Source organism: Drosophila yakuba, chromosome 4 (genome assembly GCF_016746365.2).
Source record: "Drosophila yakuba strain Tai18E2 chromosome 4, Prin_Dyak_Tai18E2_2.1, whole genome shotgun sequence".
NCBI lineage: Eukaryota > Metazoa > Arthropoda > Insecta > Diptera > Drosophilidae > Drosophila > Drosophila yakuba.
In genome coordinates, this window is record NC_052531.2 from 915,979 (window position 1) to 939,130 (window position 23,152).

General features: G+C 34.9%; 1 protein-coding gene and 1 long non-coding RNA gene across 3 annotated transcripts in view; one reads left to right on the top strand and one right to left on the bottom strand.

The window, feature by feature from the left end:
• LOC6523746 (transcription factor SOX-6) overlaps positions 1 to 23,152 on the bottom strand; it is a 37,892-nt gene that overhangs the window by 13,152 nt on the left and 1,588 nt on the right. The window contains exons 2-3 of one of the 2 annotated variants that reach the window (XM_039376957.2): positions 18,404 to 18,483; positions 11,961 to 12,078 (exon numbers count right to left, since the gene is read on the bottom strand). In XM_039376957.2, the coding sequence (XP_039232891.1) occupies positions 11,961 to 12,059 (99 nt within the window). In that variant the 5' untranslated portion in view covers positions 12,060 to 12,078; positions 18,404 to 18,483. Of the gene's footprint in view, positions 1 to 7,819; positions 7,932 to 11,960; positions 12,079 to 18,403; positions 18,484 to 23,152 lie in introns of those variants that run through there. The other variant, XM_039376958.2, reaches the window with a different exon arrangement.
• Positions 814 to 5,593, top strand: LOC120322136. The gene is made up of 2 exons (XR_005561902.2): positions 814 to 3,984; positions 4,045 to 5,593. It is a non-coding gene; the product is annotated as an uncharacterized LOC120322136 (long non-coding RNA).

The window sequence follows — 23,152 nt, forward strand, 5'->3', positions numbered from 1 at the left end:
CCTTCTAACACTTTCTATGAGGGCATTAAAAGGGGACTTTGTCCCATCTATTCAGGATCTATTTTATCATTTCGCTGCATATATTTTGAGGAAATTTAGTGTACCCTTGCGCTGGAAAAATATATGTACATACGAAAGCACCATACATATATGTATACTAACATAAACTTCACATATGGATGTGTAAATGTTGCTTTTGCTTGGATGTGCTTATATCATTCGGCGCGTTCGCCTTACACATATCTCAATGTTGCGGCAATCTTCTCCTCAATATTCTAGCGGGGATGTACTTTTCTTTTATTTTCGTTATTTATTCATCATTTTGGGGAAGGCGTCTGTAATAATAAAAACACAAAAGGATTGTCTGACGCAACTTGGGTCTTAAAAATGCCAGTGTCAAAAATACGTATTTAACCCTTACTGGTGTTGACTGGACCACATACTTGTGCATTGTATGGTATATCTATTTCGGGGAAGGCGAATATAAATAAATATATAATATATATATAGAGTTTAAAGTTAATTTCGGTTTTAATTTGTTAAAGTAAGGCGACTATATCATATATACATATGTCCTATAGAAACCGTAGAAAATCAAGAGTGAACGCTATATACGAGTTCCCTGACAATCTGATAACCGTTACTCACCTAGTGGAAGTGCGAGGGAGAAATTTCCTCACTGACAGACTTTGGCGGTTTGTGGGCGTTAGAGTCGGCGTGGCAAAAAGATTATTGGCAAATCGAGAGAAATTTACAAGAGTAATAAAAATGTGAAAAAATACAAAAAAAACAAATAAATATGTTTAAGTATTTGACATTTTAATAAAAATATAAAGTTTAAATTAAAAACTTTACCAGGAATGTACATTTCTAATACTTCCATGAAGGACAAAATTAGAAGATGTGCAGAAAGAAACCAGAGACGAAAATATAAAAGACGCATACGATTTTAAGTACAAACTACCTTTTTTTGAGGATTAAGTTATGTTTAAAAGCATGGGTCCCATTTGTGACGGCCGAGTTTACGTTTTAAGCATGTCCAATGCTTTATTTTTTTGACGTAAATTGTTGGGTTGGGTGTGTTGTAATGGATGAAGATTGATGACGCCGATTGATGATCGTTAGTATCCATTTTATTGGAGGGGTGGCTGCTGTTTCTTGTAGCTGTTCCGCGTGATACCGTATTGCTCAGCTACCTTTATTGCCCATATCCTTGGTAAAAGTCACAGTCCTGAATTTTGGATCTACGTCACATCCGAAGGCTACAACTTGTGTGAATACACCCAAGCTCTTCATTTGTGACCCCATTGTCTGGCAGGAACAATGGGCCTTGAATATCCCAATACATTGACTGTGGCGCTACTTTGGCAACAAAACATTAACAATGAGCATCTAATTTGAATGCTATTTTGTCTTTTGTTGTTAGAGATTTAATCATCTCCTTCTAGCCAGGTTTGCAGCTTCCCGGCAGTTTCCATCATTAGAGCTGCCATTGTTTACATAAGCGCTTTATTCGAAGGGCGAGTGATGGGTGGTCAGAAGATTGGAGCAGCTAACTACACATGTGGATTTCATAATAGCTTTTTTAAAACTGAGATGAGATGCCGTTGTCGACTGCTTTTACTACTTCGTATTGGCTTGCCTGAATTTTGTTGAATATTAAGAGAACCATAAAAAAATCCAACTCTTACATTTTTTTAAATACTATTTTCAATTCAATTTCAATTTCCCCAAAATATTTCGGAATTTCCTGGTAAAAAGCAACAGTGCTGCGAGTTATGAGGACGACATGTGGAATAACCATGCGTATGCTGTTTGCAGTGCGAACGCTAAATAATTCGTAATTGAGTTGACGCCGACCCAGGATGCAGGATCCGGAATATACGAGGGCGTCGAAGGGCAGGGACAAAGTTACAAATCGTTGTGCAAAGAAAGAAAAAACAATTACCCAGCAAACGATGGGCGGTCCAAGATGAAATACGGTTTTATTAAAGAAGTGAATGCTATTTCCTGGTCCACGGTCCCTCCATCGTTCCTCATATGCCGCGACCTTTGCTTTGACCAAGACATTTGCACTTGACATTAGCCGCGCGGGTGGGCCGAGGGTGGTTTTTATATAGGCTTGTATTCGTAATTAGAATAAAACCAGAACTTGAGTGGCGGTCTTTGCAGCAACCACACTGCCTTCGCCACTTCTACTCATAGTCGTCCCCAGAAAAATACAAATCAGTTATTTGTATTCTCAAACAATTCAATGACCCGCACGTGCAGTTGCATCACCCTGCTCACAGAACGCTCCCTTTTCTATGTGGTATTTTAAGGGTCCATCAAGAGAAGCGTTCAAGTTATATTCGCTTGCCTTTTTTTTATTTAAAGTCTATCGGCGAAAGTGTGGAAGATTCACAGGTGTGTTCCCATATAAGATATGGCTAGCTCTGGTGGGATAAGCCCTAAGGGAGTTCATTCAAACAAAGAAAAAAGAATTTCACAAAAAAATAACAAAGAACTGTAGTAAAGGTAAGATAAAACAAGAGAGAACGCTATAGTTTCCTGACTATCTGATACCCGTTACTAAGCTAGGGAAAATGCCAAGGAGACTCTTGAACAGTGACAGTTTATGGCAGTTTGTGGTCGTGGTCAGAGTTTTTTGACAAATCGGTAGAAATTTACAATACAAACAAAAAAGTTGAAAAAATATCAAAACATGTTTCAAAAGTATGGGCGTGGCAGTTTTGGGCGGTTTGTGGGCGTAAGATTGTGCGCGGCAGCATTCGGAAACAATGTTGCGTCTCAATCCTCAAGCCCAATATTAAGTTTCTAACTTTTTTATATGGTTGAAAACGCTTCTTCCTGCCTGTTACATACTTTTCAACGAATCTAGTATACTCTTTTACTGTACGAGTAACGTTTATAAATATTTATAACTTGACTAAAATTTATTAGAAAAGATACTGTTCGTACCATATACATTTCTCGGAGTGCGTATGTGAGGAATATGAGATTGTGAATTAGATTACAATTATTTTTGGATTATTATACTTTAACTCAAGATGCTGCAAAAGACCATTATGTTGATTTTAATTAGGTGATTTATTAGATTTAATGGTAAGAGTAGATTTTAATGGTTACTTTACTTGAAATAGCCATTTGTATTTAATTAATTATAGATCTTTCGGATTAATTTTAAAATGATTTCGGTATCACCAAGTAATACTACATACTTACAAATAAAATATGCATGTACTCTTGTGCTCTTGTTTAAGTTTTTTGCGACTTTGGGCAATATACATAAGTTTAAAGCAAGCTTGCGCTAAACAGTCTGCATACCAAATCTCAAGTTAGTTTGAGTTGATTGTTTGATTGGTCGTGGTAATCTTTTAAAACAAATGCTATAGTTAAGCTTTTCAATTAGCACATACCCGTTACTCAGATAATATGAGTTTCAAGCTCTTTTGTAACAAAGTAGGCATACATATTTTGCTGGAGGTATAACATAGTCGGTACTTCTTCCATCACCACCAGAAACAAAACAAACGTAGATCAGCGACAGCAATAAAACAGAATCAGTTTATTATGATAATTGAGTTGCATTTAATTTGAATTTCACGGCATTTTAATCGCAAAGAAAAAAATAATCCGAATCAGAATAATTGCTTCTGCATTACATTTTAATATTTCATATCGCTCGTATCGCAGTTCATCTAATGTCTGTGAGCCCGGAGCAATTATTATTAATTCTTTAAAGAAGTTAAAATATTTTAAATAAGGCTAGTCAGCCACCCGTTGCGTCTAATTTGTTTTCCCGTGAGGTTTGCTTTTAAATATTTATTTTCATCTTATCCCATCAATGGAAATAGGATGGTTCCTTTTTAAATGAGAATGGTATTGATTTTCTGTTTGTGCCATCTGAGAAAGGAATTGTCTTGAGAAACCCCCCAAGAGCACTTGTACAACCTTCCCATCAACAACAATGCCGCAAGATGTGTACGACAATGCGAAATTATTCAATAAGAAAAGGCTCAACGCAAAAGAAACTTTTTTCAGAGTCATTCTCCAGAACTAAGGAGTCAGTCAATGAAGCGATGACACAGCGTGTCATCTGTGTAATTTGCAGCTCTAATGCCCCAGCATTCGTCCACTGTCACTACTGTTCGTATACCTTGTGTTATTGGAATATTAACGGTTTTTGTTACAGCTTTCGGCGACAGGAACAGCCGCTTGGGAATTCGGATTCGACAACTTCGCGGCTGAATGTCTCAGCTGGTGGTTGCGGTATTGTGGTTGCTTCAATTTTTATCAGATTAAGCCTAGTGGCAGACGACACACGGAGCGTGCCAATGAATTTTAATAGTAATAGCTGAAGCTATAGCCATTTCAGTACCAATCTAAAGAGAACATTGCATTTCGCAGGACTTGACAACTTGATATTTCGAATCTAGTAGGTTCTACTCAAAAAGTAACAGAAAATGATATCAAAGGGAATTCGGATTATGCTTGCTTCGTTGCAGAGGGTATATGGATTTCAGTAAGATGTTTGCAACGCAGTATCACAATAACCATCCGAGTTAATATAGCAATGCCCTTAAATATACATATATAATTGCACAGATACTTTTGTATCCAGGTGAAAAGTTTTCTTCATATGACTACTCCTGATGTCCTCTCGATGTCCTGCACACGTGCTAACAGCACTTACTGGACACCATGTTTTAACTAATTGTGTACCACAAACACGCACTTCGCCACAGATTTATTTGCTATTTCAGGAGTCATTAGCTTCGTAAAGGGAGGGAAGTTAGACCTATTTCAAGCACCCTCTTGCATTATTAGAAGAAAACGGGCTTTCTAAGGGATTTAAAAGGGATAATGCAAACAAATTTTGGGGAAGGAAGGTCTAGGTGGTTAATTGTAGTTTTAATAATAAACATTTTAATAATCCAAATTCTTATAACTTTTCCATTAAAACTTTACTTATTTATATAGGATACAAAAGAAATTTGCGAGTAAAGGCAATTTATGGGCTTAGGTCGTCTCCCGAGACTCAGATGCTTTACTACCATCACGCACCATTTTCATTTATTTTTATTTCTACCACTTTTCAACACTGTAGTTCATTGGGAAAACATCTATAAATAGCTACCGTTTCTATGCCTATAAATGCAGATTTCTTTTTGGAGGTCCGATTTAACTAATGAAGGTCCTTACCTTATTATTCGTTTTATTTATAGATTTAAAATTGTAATCATTTACAACAGTTACATAAAGTGCAAACAGAAATAATATAGGATCAAATTAAACTCCATCTTCATATCTTTGTAGAAAATATAAAATCATATTTCCACATTTAATATGTTGCTTTTTGACAGCGTTGCCAGATGAAAATTTTCCTTTTTCTCCGAATAAAATTTTTATACTCGATATACACTTTTTCCTTAAATTAAAAAAAATTAAGATTGTGAAATCAATGTTTAATGTAATGTTAATGTTAATGTAATTTTATATGTTTGTTATTATAATTACATAATATATGGATGTATATATTACTACTAAGAATCTAGATCGAATGTTAATATATCACAACTTCATTTATGAATACGTTTTTGTTTGGTCAAATTTGCCTTATTCTGCGGTTTTGGTTGCTATCCTGTCCGCAATTTACCTATAGCGAAAAAATTAAAATTCCCACTGGGATGTCACCAAAAAATCACTAGGGTTAGGGTGAAAACCCCTGACTTGGGAACCTTGCTTTGGAAGCCTCTGATCTAAAGTGGCGGTGCCCAATTTTCAGATTCAAGGTCAGTTTTGTCAACTTATCAATTTTCTGTCCAGTTCTCTGCGTTTCTGAGGTGGAAAATGACAAAAAAATACAAACAAAACCTGGAATGGTGTGATAAATGGATTGTGGAGCCTTAATTATAAAACTGTATTATTAAAGACTAAATAGACAAAACTGAGTGTTTGAGCCATACTTATTTGAATGTGTAACACCTAAAATGGCATGTCGAGACACTGTCGAGAGCACTTGGCTTACATGAATGTTGAGTATTACAAAGGCAACCTATGGTCTACTGAGACATTTTACTTAAAGAATAAAAAACCATTTAATTTATATATATTAGAATAATAATAATGATAACAATAATTAAAACGTCAATTTTGTATGTAAAAAACAAGAGAGAACGCTATAGTCGAGTTCTCCGACTATCTGATACCCGTTACTCAGGTAGTGGAAGTGCGAGTTTTTTGGCAATTCGATAGAAATTTACAAGACTAATACAAAAATGAAAAAATATTAAAATTAAATATTTTTCAAAAGTGTGGGCGTGACAGTTTTAGGCCGTTTGTGGGCGTTAGAGTGGGCGTGGCAGCATGATTCGACAAACTTGCACTGCGTCTGTGCCCCTGGAGTCTGTATGCTTAATCTTAACTTTCTAGCCTTAATAGTTCCTGAGATCTCGACGTTCATACAGACAGACAGACGGACGGACAGACGGACATGGCCAGCTCGACTCGGCTATTAATCCTGATCAAGAATATATATACTTTATATGGTCGGAAACGCTTCCTTCTGCCTGTTACATACTTTTCAACGAATCTAGTATACGCTTTTACTCTACGAGTAACGGGTATAAAAAAAAAAAATAACTACTTATTTCTTTGATAATTGTATAAAAATAAGTGGTCCCGTCCAGCTAAAAAAAATGGCCACGGATCAAAAAATTGTTTTGGCCGGCGCTCTGTCGACATTGTTTACGATCGTGGCTGCGAAGGAAGCATTTAGTTTTTACCCTTTAGTACTGAAAATACTTGCACGAAATTTTACTTAAAAACAAAGCATAGTTTCAAACATAGAGATAAAACCAAGACTGCCACTGCCGATGGTTTAAAGTCCATTCTTTATATGCAATTCAGAGCAGTGTTCGAAAATGGAAAGTGTCTTTAAACATTTTTTATAAATGTATAGGGATATTTTCTTTATGAATAATTGGTAGGAGAATATTATTTAATGTCTTCTAAGGTTATATATTGTTGAAGGCTAAACAGTCAACCGATTTTAATCAAGTAGTGCTAGCCTTGCAAAGAGACTGCAACGTCATGGCATGACAATACCATCGCTGCATAAGAAGGAAGATATGTAAATATGTACATACATACATATGTATGTCTATGAAGTAGTATGCACTGGTAAGATTGGGGAGCGGTACTACGAGGGAATAGAAATAGGAAGGAAAGACAGTTCTATTTTTAAAAGCAAAATTTATGAATGAACACAGAAAGAGAATTATACGGCAGAAAAAAGGAACACGTTTGTGGGCTGTATCATTAAATTTACCAAATCTTTTTTGAATATATTTTCCTCTTGCGTCACGACCTTATTACTACTGTATAAGCCGAAATAATAAGCCCTGACTAGCTTTAGAAATGAGAGACTAGTGTGGTTTTGAACAGAAAACTAACACCCAGGCTTACAGACGTACAATGCTATATGGGCTCTGCTCTTGATATATATGTACATATACTTTATTCTTCTGGCTGAAAGAAGGGTATTTAAATTATATATTATATTATATTAAATACATATAGTACTGTTGCTGGTACTCTCTGCATATACATATGTACTAGAATATCTTATATTTTAGATAGGTCTTAGAAACCCAACAAACGATTCATAGGTGTACATGCCATAAGCACAAGCACTTGCAATCAACACATATAAATATAGAAATCTCACAAAAAAGGAAAACAATATAATGTCCCGATGCTGCATACACATAAATCATTGAACGACCAAACCTACATATATATATATATAACTTACTTATGTATATATTTATGTACACAAATCGTGAAAGGCCCTCTGTTGCTTCACCATACATTTCCATTTTCCATATCTATTGCTGTTCAATCTTTGAGCCAATTTATAGAGTGGGCTAAGAAAAGTAAAAACATTTCATATATAAATTGATCAGCCATCTTATATTTTATACACATGACAACACAAAAATTCTAAACTCATCCATAAATGTCACAAAATTCATAAATATGTAAAATGTGTGCTTCTTCACTAAAATGATTTAGACTAAACCATATATTGTGTTGCTTGCGTGGGCTTTTCCTATTTTACCGATCGATGAACAGATACGAATACATACATATGTATATAAATATAGATATATGTATGCATATACATATATCAGATGCCTCCTAACTTTCTTGAATTTTTCAAGGAAAGACCGTATATAATTAGTCCCTTAAAAATTCCTTATAAGAAAAGCTGTTCTACCAGTTTAATTTCCTGGTGTTGAGCATCTACACTGTGCTATGAAACGCGATCTTCATTATAGGGACCCATACAACTTGTTTAATTACTTGTTTAATAGGTCATGTATAAACCTATCTATTCCCGACATTTTGCGACCGTTAAATCATGTGAGCATGTGGAACGCTTTTAGTACTTTTTATTTAAATTCGGCATACGTATTTGTCCTTAATTCACATTTGCAGGCAAGGATTGATGCACGAAATTACACGTACATAAGTACATACATATATTAATTATACCCGTTACTCGTAGAGTAAAAGGGTATCCTAGTTTCGTTGAAAAGAAAAAGAAAAGAAAAATGTTTTTATATTTTTTAACATTTTTGTTTCTCTTGATTTGCCAAAAATCCCACTCTAATGCCCACAAACCGCCAAAAGATGTCACTGTGGATATTTCTCCCTCCCACTTTCACTAGGTGAGTAAAGGGTATCAGATAGTCGGAGAACTCGACTATAGCGTTCCCTTTTTTTTAATTTTAATTAATGTAACTTTAGTGGAATTTATATCTGTCTTATAAATATTCTGGTAACTTAATTCACATTGTGAATAACTAGTGTACTGAATCCATTTTGTAACGAAATATTTAAAATTTATAAGAAAGCCTACACCTTAGTTACACTTACAATTTGATATTTGATATTACCGATCGATTAAAAAAAAAAATAATTAATGTTTCTGAAATCATACATGTCTGTATGACAAGCAATGACAACGCAATTCTTTTATAAATATTTGTATTTTTATACCCTTGCATAGAATCTTTTGATTTTAGTGTAACGTTTGCCACGCAGGAAAGAAGACATTTTCAACTGTGTATAGTATATGTAAATGTACATATATTCTGGGTCAGATCGATTTAGCTATGTTCATCTGTGCGTTTTTCCGTTTCAACAACTAAAAATTAAATGTAACGAAATATAAATTGAGTTTGCAAATTGTACATAGTTTTTCTTTAGTATATATACATCGTTTTTTTCCTTTTAACTATCTACCAGTTTATTTACATAATTTGAATGCTAAGCAAAACCAAGCATGGCTAATTTTATGTGTGAACATATACTATTAATGAGAACCTTTTGAACTTTTAAGGTATGAGATTTTATCTGCGTTGGGACTATTTTTGCGGCGGTTATGATTGTCTTTTTTGAATGTATATGGGTGACAACTACCCCAAAAAAACAAACTTGAACCGGAACATTCAGATTTCATTAGATCTTTTGCGCATTGACAATAATAATCAGTGCCCATCATCGTCGTCAATCATCCCCTTTTTCAGCTAAGTATTGCACAGATAAACATCACATTAGCGTGATTCCAAGCCGATTAGCTTAGTTAAGCCGGAGTCTGAATTCGAACTCCATAGGATGTGCTTATTCATTGACGGCTTCAGCTAAAAATTTGCTACCTCACTGTTACTTAAGCACAGAACAACTCCCCGGTGAATAATAGGTACTCTTAAATTGGGTGGTGGTAAAAATCATAAGGATATGGCTCGACACATTTATTTTAAAATATATTTTTGTATTAATATATACTTTATTAACATAGGTCGAAAAGTACTTACTAACATTTATGGGAGACCCAATCTAGTAAAACGGTGTAAAAGTTTATATTTACTGGAAGGCTATTGTTGACGAACTGTATGTTTTTTTTTACATTATGGGGAACAGATTGGTTTGATTCAACCAATCGGCTCAATCATTAAAAGCAACTTAATAAAAAAAAAATTGTTTTAGGCATATCGATAGCGATTGGGGTATAAATTCAAACATTTTTTAAAAGTGTGAATGTGAAAGTTTAGAGCGGTTTCTTGGCGTGGCAATCGTGAAATTAGCTTGCTGAATTGAATTTGGCGTATCTACACTACACTCTGCATGCCTAATATCAATTTTCTAGTTCTAATTGTTCCCAAGATCTTGACGTTCATACTGATGGATAGCTAAATCTAGTTATCCTGACCAAGCCAACACTTTTAAAAATGGTTTGAAGTTTTGCATTTTTTTTTATTTATTTGTCTTAACAAGTTCAATCGATATGCCGACAAAGGTTTATGTAGATCGATATAGGAGTCGCTCTTGAATTTATCTTTAATCTTAAATTTATATATATAATAGGTTCCCTTGCACCTGTTCAATGTAATTTATAAACTAATAATAGACGGCGGTACTTTCTTTAACCCTCTGAAAGGCACCACGGCTTTGGACACAGTTTTTTGGCAAGCACATCATAAAGAAGGACCAAATGGAATGGAAAGTACAGCACAGAGAAGAGAAAAGCTTATTGTTAGAGTTCTGAATAAGCAGAACAATACAATGGTTATTCAAACCTGCGCAAATGATGAAAGAAACTGAAAGCAACCAATAGGTCTTACACACAAAGCGGCAGGAAAAGCTTATTCAGGAGCAGGGCAAATCAAATACAAGTTGAATGAAATATAAAAACAAGAATTGGCTATCCTCGACTATCAGATACCCGTTTCTCAGCTTATGGGAGTGCGAACAATAAATTGTAACAATTTTTTGGCATATCGATAGAAATTGGGCAAAACAATAATTAAATGAAAAAAATATCAAAAGTGTGGGCGGGATAGTTTTGGGCGGTGTGGCCAAAATGTTTTTAGTATACCGATAAAAATGGTCGATCAAGATCGAGTTCCCCTACTATCTGACACCCGATAATTAGCTAGTGGAAGTGCAAAGGAGAAATTTCAACACTGACAGTTTTTGGCAGTTTGTGGGCGTGGCAAAAAGATTTATGGCAAATCGAGAAAAATTTACAAGACTAATAAAAAAATGAAGAAATATCAAAACATTTTTCAAAAGTGTGGGCATGCCAGCTTTGGGTGTACGGGTGGCCGTTGCAAAAAGTTTTTTGGCAAATGGATAGAAAATTACATGATAAACAGAACAAATGTCAAAACCTTTTTGGCGTGGCAACATGGGTCAACAAACTTGCGCTGCGCTTATGACCCTGGAGTCTGTATGTTTAATCTCAACATTCTAGCTTTTGTAGTTCGTGAGATCGACTGGCCAGATCGACTCCGCTATTGATCCTGATCAAGAATACATATATGAATATATATAAATATATATATAAGCAAGCAGACTTTAGAGACATAGACGCGCAAGTTTATTGACCCATTTTGCCACGCCCACTCTAACGCTCATAAACCGCCCAAAGCTGTCACGCTCACATTTTTGAAAAATGTTTTCATATTTTTTTTATAGTTCACTCTAACGCCTACAAACCGAAAAATACTGTCAATGGTAAAATTTTTCTTCGCACTTCCACTAGCTGAGTAACGGGTATCAGATAGACGAAGAACTCGACTATAGCGTACTGTCTTGTTTATTATGGGCAACAAAAAAATGATTCAGATATTAAAAACTAAAATTAATCACAACACAATTAAAAGATTTACTTTTGATAAATTACTTGTTCAATAGCTTTTATTTTTGTGAGCGTTACGTTTTGAGGTAAATTATTGCTATTTTTCTTTATGTTGTAATATTAAAGTTTAGTAATGTATATGATGTGTATAAGATAGAAGCCATTAGTTGAAATACCGGTAAAAATATTTATAATCTTTGATTTCAATTAAATAATAGTCTTTTTATAAAAATGGGTTATGACGCACCTGACTGAGTATTCGGTTACGTATTATTTGAAGTTGTTTTATCATCCCTAAGTCGGAGTGTTCCTTCTCATTCGTCTGATCTTCTCCAGGAGGCTTCATATCGGCATATCGGCGGTCTCTGTAACATTTTGTTTAAAAGAATTTTATAATGCTTACTTTACAAGAGTTCCTTTTTAAAAATTATATATCAAAACAAGAGAGAACGCTATAGTTCCCCGACTATCTGATACCCGTTAATCAGCTAGTGGAAATGCGAAGGAAAGTCTTATGCACTGACAGTTTGTGGCAAAAAGTTTTTTGCAAATCGATAGAATATTACAAAACCAATACAAAAATGAAAAAATATCAAAACATTTTTCAAAAGTGTGGGCGTGGCAGCTTTAGGCGGTTTGTGGGCGTTAGAGTGGGCGTGGCAAAAAGTTTTTGGCAAATCGATAGAAATTTACAAGACCAATTCAAAAATGAAAAAATATTAAATTATTTTTCAGAAGTGTTGGCGTGGCAGTTTTGGGCGGTTTGTGGGCGTTAGAGTGGGCGTGGCAACATGAATCGACAAACTTGCGCTGCGTCTATGTCTCTGGAGTCTGTATGCCTAATCTCAACACTCTAGCTTTTATAGTTCCTGAGATCTCGACGTTCATACGGACGTTCAGACAGACAGACATGACCAGATCGACTCAGCTAACTTTTTGCCACGCCCACAAAGCTCCAAAAACTGTGCGTGTTGAAGTCTCTCCTTCGCACTTCCCCCAGCTAACGGGCATAAGATAGCCGGGGAACTCGACTATAGCGTTCTCTTTTGTTTCAAATTATAATTCTCCCAATTAAATACCGATATGCTAAACGCCCATAACGCTGAGACATGGTGTATGTGAATTAATAATGATTAAATAAAAACTTTATTTTTCGCATTATCAGTTGGGGGCTTGCACCTGTCTGAGTCTAACGTGAAATTTCCTGTTGTGTGGCAATACAATTTCTAAATTATCCGCCAAAGATTACCAATTTTGTCAAGCATCCTTTCTGGATTGGCAATTGAATTTCATTAGCCACGTACACCGAAACTATACTCATTTTTTTGGGAGTAGTGTGGAGTGTTGGCATGCGACAGAATATTTTCTTTGTATCTACGAGAACATATGTCAAAAAGTATAAGAAACAAGAGAGACAGTCGAGTTATTCGACTGTCAGACACCTGTTATTTAGCTAGTGGAAGTGCAAACGAAATATTAATGCATTTTTTTTGGCATATCGATAGATATAGACAATACGAAAATAAAAAAAAATTAAAACATTTTCTAAAAGAGTGAGGGAGGCTGTTTTGGCCGTTTGAGTTAAAATGGGCGTGGCAACAATTGTAAACAAACTACCGTTTATGACACTGGAACCTGCAAGCCTAATTTCAACTTTCTAGCTTTTATAGTTCCTGAGATGCTGAGCATAGACAGACATGACCAGATCGACTAAGATATTGATCCTGATCAAAAATATATATACTTCATATGGTCGGAAAAGCTTTCTTCTAACTGTTACATAACTTTCACGAATCTAGTATTCCCGCTTACTCACGAGTTTTTGCCACGTCCACTCTAACTCCCACAAACCGCCAAAAACTGTCGGTATTGAAGACTCTCCTTCGCACTTCCACTAGCTGAGTAACGGGTATCAGATAGTCGGGTAACTCGACTATAGCGTTCTCTCTTTTTTTTTCCCAATTTCTATTGATATTAAAAAAAAACAAGCTTTTTGTTTCGCACTTCCACTAGCTAAGTAATGGGTATATGGTGGTTGATGGGTATATGATGGTTTTATTCATTATTTGTCAGGTCAATTTTTAACATAACACCGCAAACAAACCAAAAAAAATATTTTAATTAAACATTTTTTTTTGGGCAATATCTATTAATATTTAGAAACAACATGAAAATAAATCTTTTCCTTACAAATGATCAGATACTTAACCCATAATTTATATTAGGAAGGCAAAGTTCTGTCCCATGCACTATATTCCTATCGTGCCATTCAACAACAAATGATTGTTTGCCCGATTCGCTTTGAACTAAACATTTTATTTATAATGATGACTTCCGCTCATTGCGACTCCATCCGCACGAGTTATATTGCTTATGCTGTATTCCTCTATGTAAGCGCATGGAGGGTTGCACACAAGCCCATCTATGTGGATGTAGATTCTTATACAGTTGTAGACACAAATATTGACTTGTACGCTTCCGCAAAATTGCTTCAATGGATTTTTTGCTTTTATACTGTTCTTGCTCTTATATTGTCAATATTTATAGACACCTACATACACTTAGACGAGTGTAAGTTAAAAAATTACATCCTGTATATTTAAAAAAGACACGCAAAGGGCAAGTAATGGAAACCGAAATAAAATAAATAACAAATTAGTTACGGCAAGCAAGTTAGATGAGTTAAGGGAGTTTTTGGAAATGCTTTGTTACGAAGTACAGACTTTGCAAGTCACAGCACACAGCACCCGTTTTTTACGGATCTAATATATTTTTTCTAATACTATAAGACTTATACAATTATGTATGTATTTGGGCACTAACCCATAAACAAAAACAAACTTAATCAAATTAACAAATTTATAGATTATTTTATGTACATGTAATATTCTAATTGCTATTATGTATATTGTAAAGTAGTCCTGTTTTAAAATTACATTAAAATTTATTAAAACAGTATTGTATATCGTTTTATCCTTGAACTATTTATGTCTTCTACATTCGGTAAACAGTATGTAACCGGTAGAATTATATATATTCCTGATCATAATAACTAACCGGCTAGGTCTGGGCATGTCCGTATGATTTTTGATATATTGGGAATTATAAAATCTAGAAACTGAGATGCAGATTCTATCTCGCTTATGTTATTTTATTCCCCTGTTAGTATTAATAATGCTAGCCATTTAGTTTGTATGAAGGTAATTTTACAGTTACAATGAAAAATATAGGCCAATGTGTGCACTTCTTTTATTGCCAAAATGTTTTCACATTACTCGCTTTAACGTTTTTTTTTAGCTTTCTTTGGGCAAACTGTTTCGAAAATCGGTAAGTAGGCACGTGGTTGATTGGTGTGTTCTCTAAGGTGCATATAATAAATATTAGTTCCCCCTTTTTCAAGCGTCGCAAAAAACATCCTAAGCACATAAAAAATCCTCTTGGTGCATTAATGAATTTTCAATTGAGGTCATAACCTTCCCATGACTTGTGGTCTGTTCTATTGATTGTGGCCAGCATTGTTTACGAGCATTGGTAGACCTAATGCGGCTGCTCAAACACGTGCTGGCATTAAAAATGAATACGGTTCTAAAGGGAAAAGTCAACGAGCGTTTTTTGGTAAAACTTGCAGGCATTTTGAAAGGAACCGATTGCTACTTTGCAAATTGAAGAAACACAAAAAACTTCATACCATCAAACAGCTTGAGCTGCTTAAGTCTAAAAAAAAGTTATTTAAAAGCGAAAATTTTTATACATTTTTTTTTCATTTCACATAGCAATGTAATAAAATATCAATTTTTTTTCCTAAGAGATTATATCTACAAACCTTATGTGAAGCTTTTATTTTCCAAACAAAACTTTATAGCTTTTAAAAGTTTTCAACTGGAAAATATTTGAAAATAGCTCGATTAAGGAAATTCTTTTCACGAAATCTACTGGACATCAACTATACATGGATATAAAGGTATTTTTGAAATTCAATGCCCTTCTCCTTAACTTTATCCTAAACTTAAGTTTGAAAACGGATTATTTACGTGTTATACCAGTTACTAGCAGAATACAAAAATATTTTATATTTGTTAAAAAGTAAAGCCGGTTGTATAATGTAATATATTCTTAATTAGCATCACTAGAACAGTCGATCTGGCTATTCGAATGCCCTACGAGTAACAGGAAAAGTAACTAACTCATTCAATTTCGCCGTGTCCGTCCGTTTGTCAGGTCGCCTGCCTGTCTGTTCGTCAAAAAAGGCATATAGCCCACAATCTATATTTACCTTTATTTGCCAACGTGGCTGCTTTCTAAGACTATGATGTGCTCTATAACCATTTTAAATTTACATATGAAAACCACGAAGAATTGTCAAATCCTTTTTTTTAATTCAGGGCAGTGAATGGATCGAGGCGCTTATACAAATCGCAGTTCAAAGAGTGGTTTGCCTTTGTGTTTAAGACTGTTATGTTACTGAATGCGCTTTGTGTGTGTATTGTTTGTTTGTTGATGGTGCACTTGTTTGGTCAAAAAGGCGCAAACAAAAGGCTGACTGGACCTCGAATAGCTTACAAAAGACTACATTTTCTGCTCCGTTTATCCGGCCGTCGAGACTTCCATCCGCCGACAGGTCTATGTATTATTTATGCAGGCTTATGTTTGTGCATTTCTATCTAGCCCCAGCCTTCCGAAACAAGGAGTGGCAAATTTCCTTTCTTTATATACTTACGTATAGACAGGACTCTGCTTATCATTGTATGTATCTGGGCATGGCTTGACAATAGTCGGATTCGTATATATACAGATCAGTGTTTGCTTAGAATAGTTTGTGGGTTTTCAAACAAAAATGTCATTTATTAAATTCATAAAATTAATATTGTTGAACAACATGTTATGATCATTGAACATCCTTATACATTACATCACAGACTTGTATTACGCTATAACATGTAGATACCTTTAAATGTGGAGCGGTATCAGCAGAAAGGATCTTTATGTTAAGTCGAGAAAAAGCAGTACATGAAGCATTTCCGACCCATATAGATATAAGCCCGATCCATATCATGCAATTTGGCCTGTCGGTCCGAAAGCAAATATGTAAACCTCGTAATTTTAATGCGTTTTTTGAACGTCTATATATTGCAGATAGTACATACATATATAAGCCAGAAAAGATGGGATTAAAAACTCTATATCTCATAGAAACATTCCGAAGTTTAATTGAACACAAATTCTAGCTTAAAATTTTGTATCATATACCACGCTTATGCTAAATCCAAGATTCGCGCGTAAAAAAAACCGCGTAGAGAAAATTAATATTTTGTTGTCCCTAAAAGCACACAGGAACACTAATTTCCAACCCCGCGAAACCCAAATTTAAGCAATAAATAAATATCTTCTTTGTTTTTTTTTGGCGAACATGATTGCCACATTAACTGTACAGTCGAATTGAAACAGCAAATTGCCATTTAACCAAACACATGCAACATTCTGTATCATGTTATATGATACTAATTAGGAAATGTGCCTCTTTCTAAAGCCCTTATTGTTACTTAAATTTGGTGTTTTTGAACATAGTTATAAACACATGCAGACCCATGTTGCCACGCCCTGTCTAACGCCGACGAACCGCCCAAAACTGCAACGCCCACACTTTTGAAAAATGTTTCCATATTTTGTAATTTTTTTTGTTAGTCTTGTAAATTTTCTATTGATTTGCAAAAATACATTTTTGTCACACCCACCTTAATGCCCACAAACCGCTCAAAATTGCCACGCCCATACTTTTGAAAATTGTTTTAATATTTTTTCACATTTTTGTTAGTGTTGTAAATATTTCTCGATTTGCCTAAAATCTCTAACGCCCACAAAATCTGTCAGTGTTGAAATTTCTCATTTGCACTTCCACTAGCTGAGTAACGGGTATCAAATAGCCGGGGAGCTCGACAATAGCTTTCTCTCTTATCTGTGTTGTATATCGAAACCATTACTATTTTAATTTTCTGGGCATGTTAAGCATGTAACCCCTTTACCACTAAAAGGCGCACACCCAATTTTTTTAATAAGTATGCTTTTGTTTTGTAACTACTAAAGAAAGAAAAAGATTAAGGACGTCGTTTGGATGACTGCAAATCAATAAAGTATTACGAAGAGTTTCATCCCCTTTCAAAAGTTCTCATCGCTACTGTTAAAATGTGGTAACAAGCCAGCCAAAATAATAAGCTGGCAAATTTCTTTGCATCTACGCGCAGACAAGGGAGATTTTATATATTAAGTACAGGACAGATGACGGTTTCTGCAGGGTGAGAGAATAACACCGTGGCTAAACCCAATGGGGTGCGACAAGTGTAATAAGCATGAAATGTCTATCCCGGTTTGACCCTGAATTAATGTTCATCTTGGTTTGAATAAGTTTGTCGTATATTCTAGCCTTCATTGGTTAAAATGCGATGCTCCGCTCAACAAATATTGCAAAAGATTTTAGAAGAATTTCCAATATAAATGTGTTGTAAAAAAACATATATTTCCTCCACCCATTTAAAGTTATGAAGAATCCAACGCAACTACATACACCCATTGGGAAAACTAATACTATACTTTAATTTGGACAATTAAATGTTTACATGTTTTGGCTTGTTTTAAACTTTTTAACTAGTGACTCTAACATACAGAGGTTTTTGAAGTTGGGCTTATTCAACTTACCTATTTCTTTTATTGGTTTCCAATCGTTGCCAAAATATTTAAAAAAATCGAGCTTACTGAGCCATGTCTCAATATCGTCTCTGCAAGAAAATGTAACGTCGTTAAAAATATATATTATTAAGGTCCTCATTAAGGTTTACAGTTCACAACAGTGTAGAGTTTATTCTTAGAATCATTAAAAGTTTTAGATATTCTTTATCTCTGTTCTCCAACGATTGCCTTCGTTTCAATCTAATAATGTATGAAATTTCAAGTAGAAAGTACTTACAATAAAAATAATAACGCGGCCATTTTTCCATATGGTGTGTCCATAAAAGGGCCAGATAGGGACCTACTTATATTATAGCTATTGAATTACTTGAATGTGACCACTCGGACATTCAATAGATTAGGTATTCATGGTTTCATTTTAAATTGTCTATGGCAGTACCAGCTGTGCGCCAGTCCATCTGGGCTTACATGAGAATGGAATCGGATAGTCCTTGATCTTGAGGAACTTACTAATAATACAAAAATAAAACATTATGCATGAAATTGATTGCAATTCGGTTAGAACTTTGCAACGCAACTCTGACCGTTTAAGTAGAACCTGTATCAAATCATAGCCATACAAATAATGACTGAAAAATAGTGCTGAGAAAATTATTGTATGAGAACCCACATTTCCAATAGTGCAAAAACAACAGGTTTTTAACCGATTGACAGTGAGTTAAATTGCTTATAAAAAACATCTGAGACACATCTGCTTGGCATATGCACATTTCACCTTTTGTATGCATATATGTACAAATACGTATTCATTCTCACTCAGATGCACATCCTTTAAAATTTGATGTTTTAAATTTTAAGCTTAAGCTTAGGATCCAGAGGTGGCAATCTAAAGAACGCTTTATGTATTCTTTTAATTATTAATTGTTTTAGGAAAACTACCTAAAATAAATTAAATAATACATAATTTTGACGTTGACCTTTCCTCGGGATCTATCTATTGTTTTCAATTTTTGGTGCTTACACAAAATAAGTTATGTTGAAAATGCCTTTTTAACAATAGCACGCGATTAAGGGGTTTAAGCTATCAGATAAAACAAGACAGAACGGTTTAGAGTTCCCCGACTATCAGATACTTGTTACTCAGCTAGTGCAAAAAAAAAATTTCAACATTTTCTAGAATAACGGTAAAAATTTGGGACAAAAATTTAAAAAAATTTTGAAAGTGTGGGGGTGACAGGTTTACATGGTCGGAAACGCTTTCTTCTGCCTGTTAGATACTTTATAACTAATCGTATACTCTTATACTCTAAGAGTAACAGATATAACAAGGTAGAACGCTATAGTACTATCGGTTACCCTTTACTCGGTTTATTCATTTTTGGGCATATTGAAAACAAAACAAAAATATTAAAGGCGACAGCTGAGTAACGGGTATCTCATAGCCGAGGAACTCGACTATTGCATTTTCTCTTGTTTGCTTTATATTTGAGTATACTCGCACGAAAACGTGTTGTACTGTTTAAGAAAGCGTGTGACGATCGGCAACTAGATTGAGACTGCGTGTGAGAGGAAGAAGGAAACTGCAGCGCAGTGGTTTGGTTTGGTCCCTTCCGTTTCCCCGCGTCGTTGGGATACCAGCAATACATCATTTCGCGTTGGGCGAAGCCTCAGATGCAGTCACAGCACCGCATTTGCAATGGGCACAGAGTCGTTGACTTGAACTGTTTCTGTGTTTCTTGTTATCTTTGTTTTAATTTTTTGCTTGTATCTTCTCTTTGCGAAGCGCGGTGATTTTGAATTCTTCGTTATTTTACTCTTAAGGCCTTATGCAAAGAGAGAAAATTTAACATACATAGATTTGTAACAAAGCAGAATATACAAAAAAACAAGAGAGAACGCTATAGTCGAGTTCCCCGACTATCTGATACCCTTTACTCAGCTAGTGGAAGGGAGAAGGAGAGTCTTAAACACAGTTTTTGGTGGTTTGTAGGCGTTATAGTGGGCGTGGCAGAAAGTTTTTTGGCAAATCGATAGAAACTTACAAGACTAATACAAAAATGAAAAAATATCAAAACATTTTTCAAAAGAATACTTTTCAACGAATCTAGTATACCCTTTTACTCTACGAGTAACGGGTATAATAAAAGACCATGCTGATGTGGAGTGCCTCGACTATCCGATATTCCATACACAACGAGGGCAATGAAAAAATTGCTAGACTGACTCTGCTACTATTACCCTAAAAAGTCGAAACGCTTGTTCTCAATGAATCTAAGAGACTCTTCTCCTCCACTAGTAACGGTATAATACCATCTAAAGTTTATGTGTTCTGCATTCCGCGTTTCGTGATTTTAAACAAGTCGGTACTTCCTAATTATATATTTGACAATCTAAAAATTCGAACCAAATTATATTGTTTTTAAGATATGCTCTCTGGCTCCCGTTGTTATTGCACTCGAGAATACGAAAACAGACACATCGTCTGTTGATTAAAATCAGAGTGGGTGGAGGATTTCATACAGGACAAACAAAACAACTTTTGTATTTCATTGTCGTATTGTCTTTATTGTATTTAAGATGTTACCGTTGACATCATCTGGTCAAGCATCTGGTCTGTATCGTCGATATTCTTGACTATCAGATACCCAGAAATTGACTTAAATTTGTTAAAATTAAAATTGCCTGTGACACAAGTTTTTTAGAGTTGTTCAAAACCTTAGCAATTCCAAATAATTACTTATTCAAGAGGATTTCCAAATAGGTAGCAGTTGTAAAACGGCTATATTAGACAGCAGGCTGATCTTTGACCATTAATCTTAACTTTAGCCGTACCAAAGACCATGACCCGGCTTATCGTGGTGTGAAATATATATGAAAATCTTCTTTAGTTAATAGATAATATAATAATACAATAATATTTTGAATCGGGGAATATCTTATACGTAAACCCTTCTTAGCTGGATGTTATAGTATATGATACTGTAAAGTATTTTTATAAAATATAAACTAGCTACAGTAGTCTAATTGCCTGCTTTTGCAGTTCTGAAAGTACAGTGATCGTGACGATCAAACATTGCATTGCGATAGCATAAACTTAATAATTCTCTAGCGCTAAAGGTTTCGGATCATATTGATTATACAGACAGACGGGCATATATAACAAACTTATACAAATATATTTTTTTTTTTTGTCAAAAGTGCTTTCTTCTTATTCTTACTAAACGATTAACGTGCAGTATTAATTTTTGTTGTTTTATATATATGATACGATATATATGGGTAATAACAATGATATCTAAACAACTAAGGCACCCCGGATTGTTGTGCTTTATTTACTCAGTTCAGTTAGAAATCTGCCTTCTCATCATCGGTCCGGCTAGCACATATTTCCTGTTTTATTTTTATTGATTTCTTGGATTCGCATTCACCTGTTGATATTTCGACTTGGTTGTGGTTATTTCGACCATCGACGTAAAAAAGCAACAGCATTAGCGTCAACTATACAACTAGTTTTCATGCTGCATTCCCGCCAACTGTCGTCTTATGTCGTCCCGGCGGATCGACGCTATTTGCGGCATGGCTATGTGGACTCGGGCTTTATCTATTTAACTCAAAACATGTTTTTCTCTGCATTTTCTTAATAGACAGAGTTTTGCAAAATCTAGGCACTTGCGTAAAAGCATGTTTGCAAGGATGGAATTTATTTGTAAGCTTTTATGAACATACTTTTTAAATTAGATCCTATTGAAGCACTGAGTTATGTTGTTTAGGAAACAACAATATTAATAGTATTTTTTTACATTTAATTTTAAACTCATTTAATATGTAGTTACATTTAAAAAACAACTAGAAAAGACACAAATAGTTCATTTATATTGTTTTACTCGTAGCAGAGACAACTGTATACAATATCTGACTGGTAGTCTGGTCCCAAATGGCATGATCATATACTACATATTTGATCTAATTATTATGAGAGGATGCTTATACGAGCGAAACATACTACAAGTGTATTTCAAGCTTCGGTCCCAAACGCCAGCTTTTTTTCTTGTTTAGTTCGTTGTTGCTAATTTTTCTGTGGGCCAGTTTTGCCAGATCTCTCAGGCAGAACTGGATAAACAACCTGTCATGTTGCCCCCGTACGTACTCCTCAAGTTGAAGTTAATGATCGTGCGTGCAAATGGGTAAGCGCTGTGGATCTTTTAAAAGTGCATGCAGTATTTCTGCGAATAAAAAACTATTACATATATGAATTGCCGCAATTGATAACGAGTACTTAAAAACATACAGTACTGTGAAGTGTAAGCTACGAACCGTACAAAGCTGAAGCAAACATCATTAATGAATTGAATGAACTGTTCGATGCCGAGGCCTACCCTAACATTTAAGATTTTTTTCTCCCCTACTAAGTGCACTTATAAGGAAATCGGAAATAAAAGAAAAAGAAAATTTGTAATATACTATAAACAGGCTTTTTCTTAAATTCTGGAATTTAATTAAATCCACACTGCCGTGATTTTTTAACCGCCTTTGGAACAAAAAGGAAACTGATATACACCAGTCTAAATCAATTTGCTTCACCAGCACCTAAATCATGACTTATATATCTGAACTCTCGGGAAAAGATGTCACGGTTCGATAATCAACATTGCGCTTATTTCGATAGATTCGCGCCTATCCTTATTTTCCTGAACCACAGTGGTGGGGCTTTAATCATTGTCTTGCATTTGATTGTTTCTTTGATGTAACCGAGTAGCC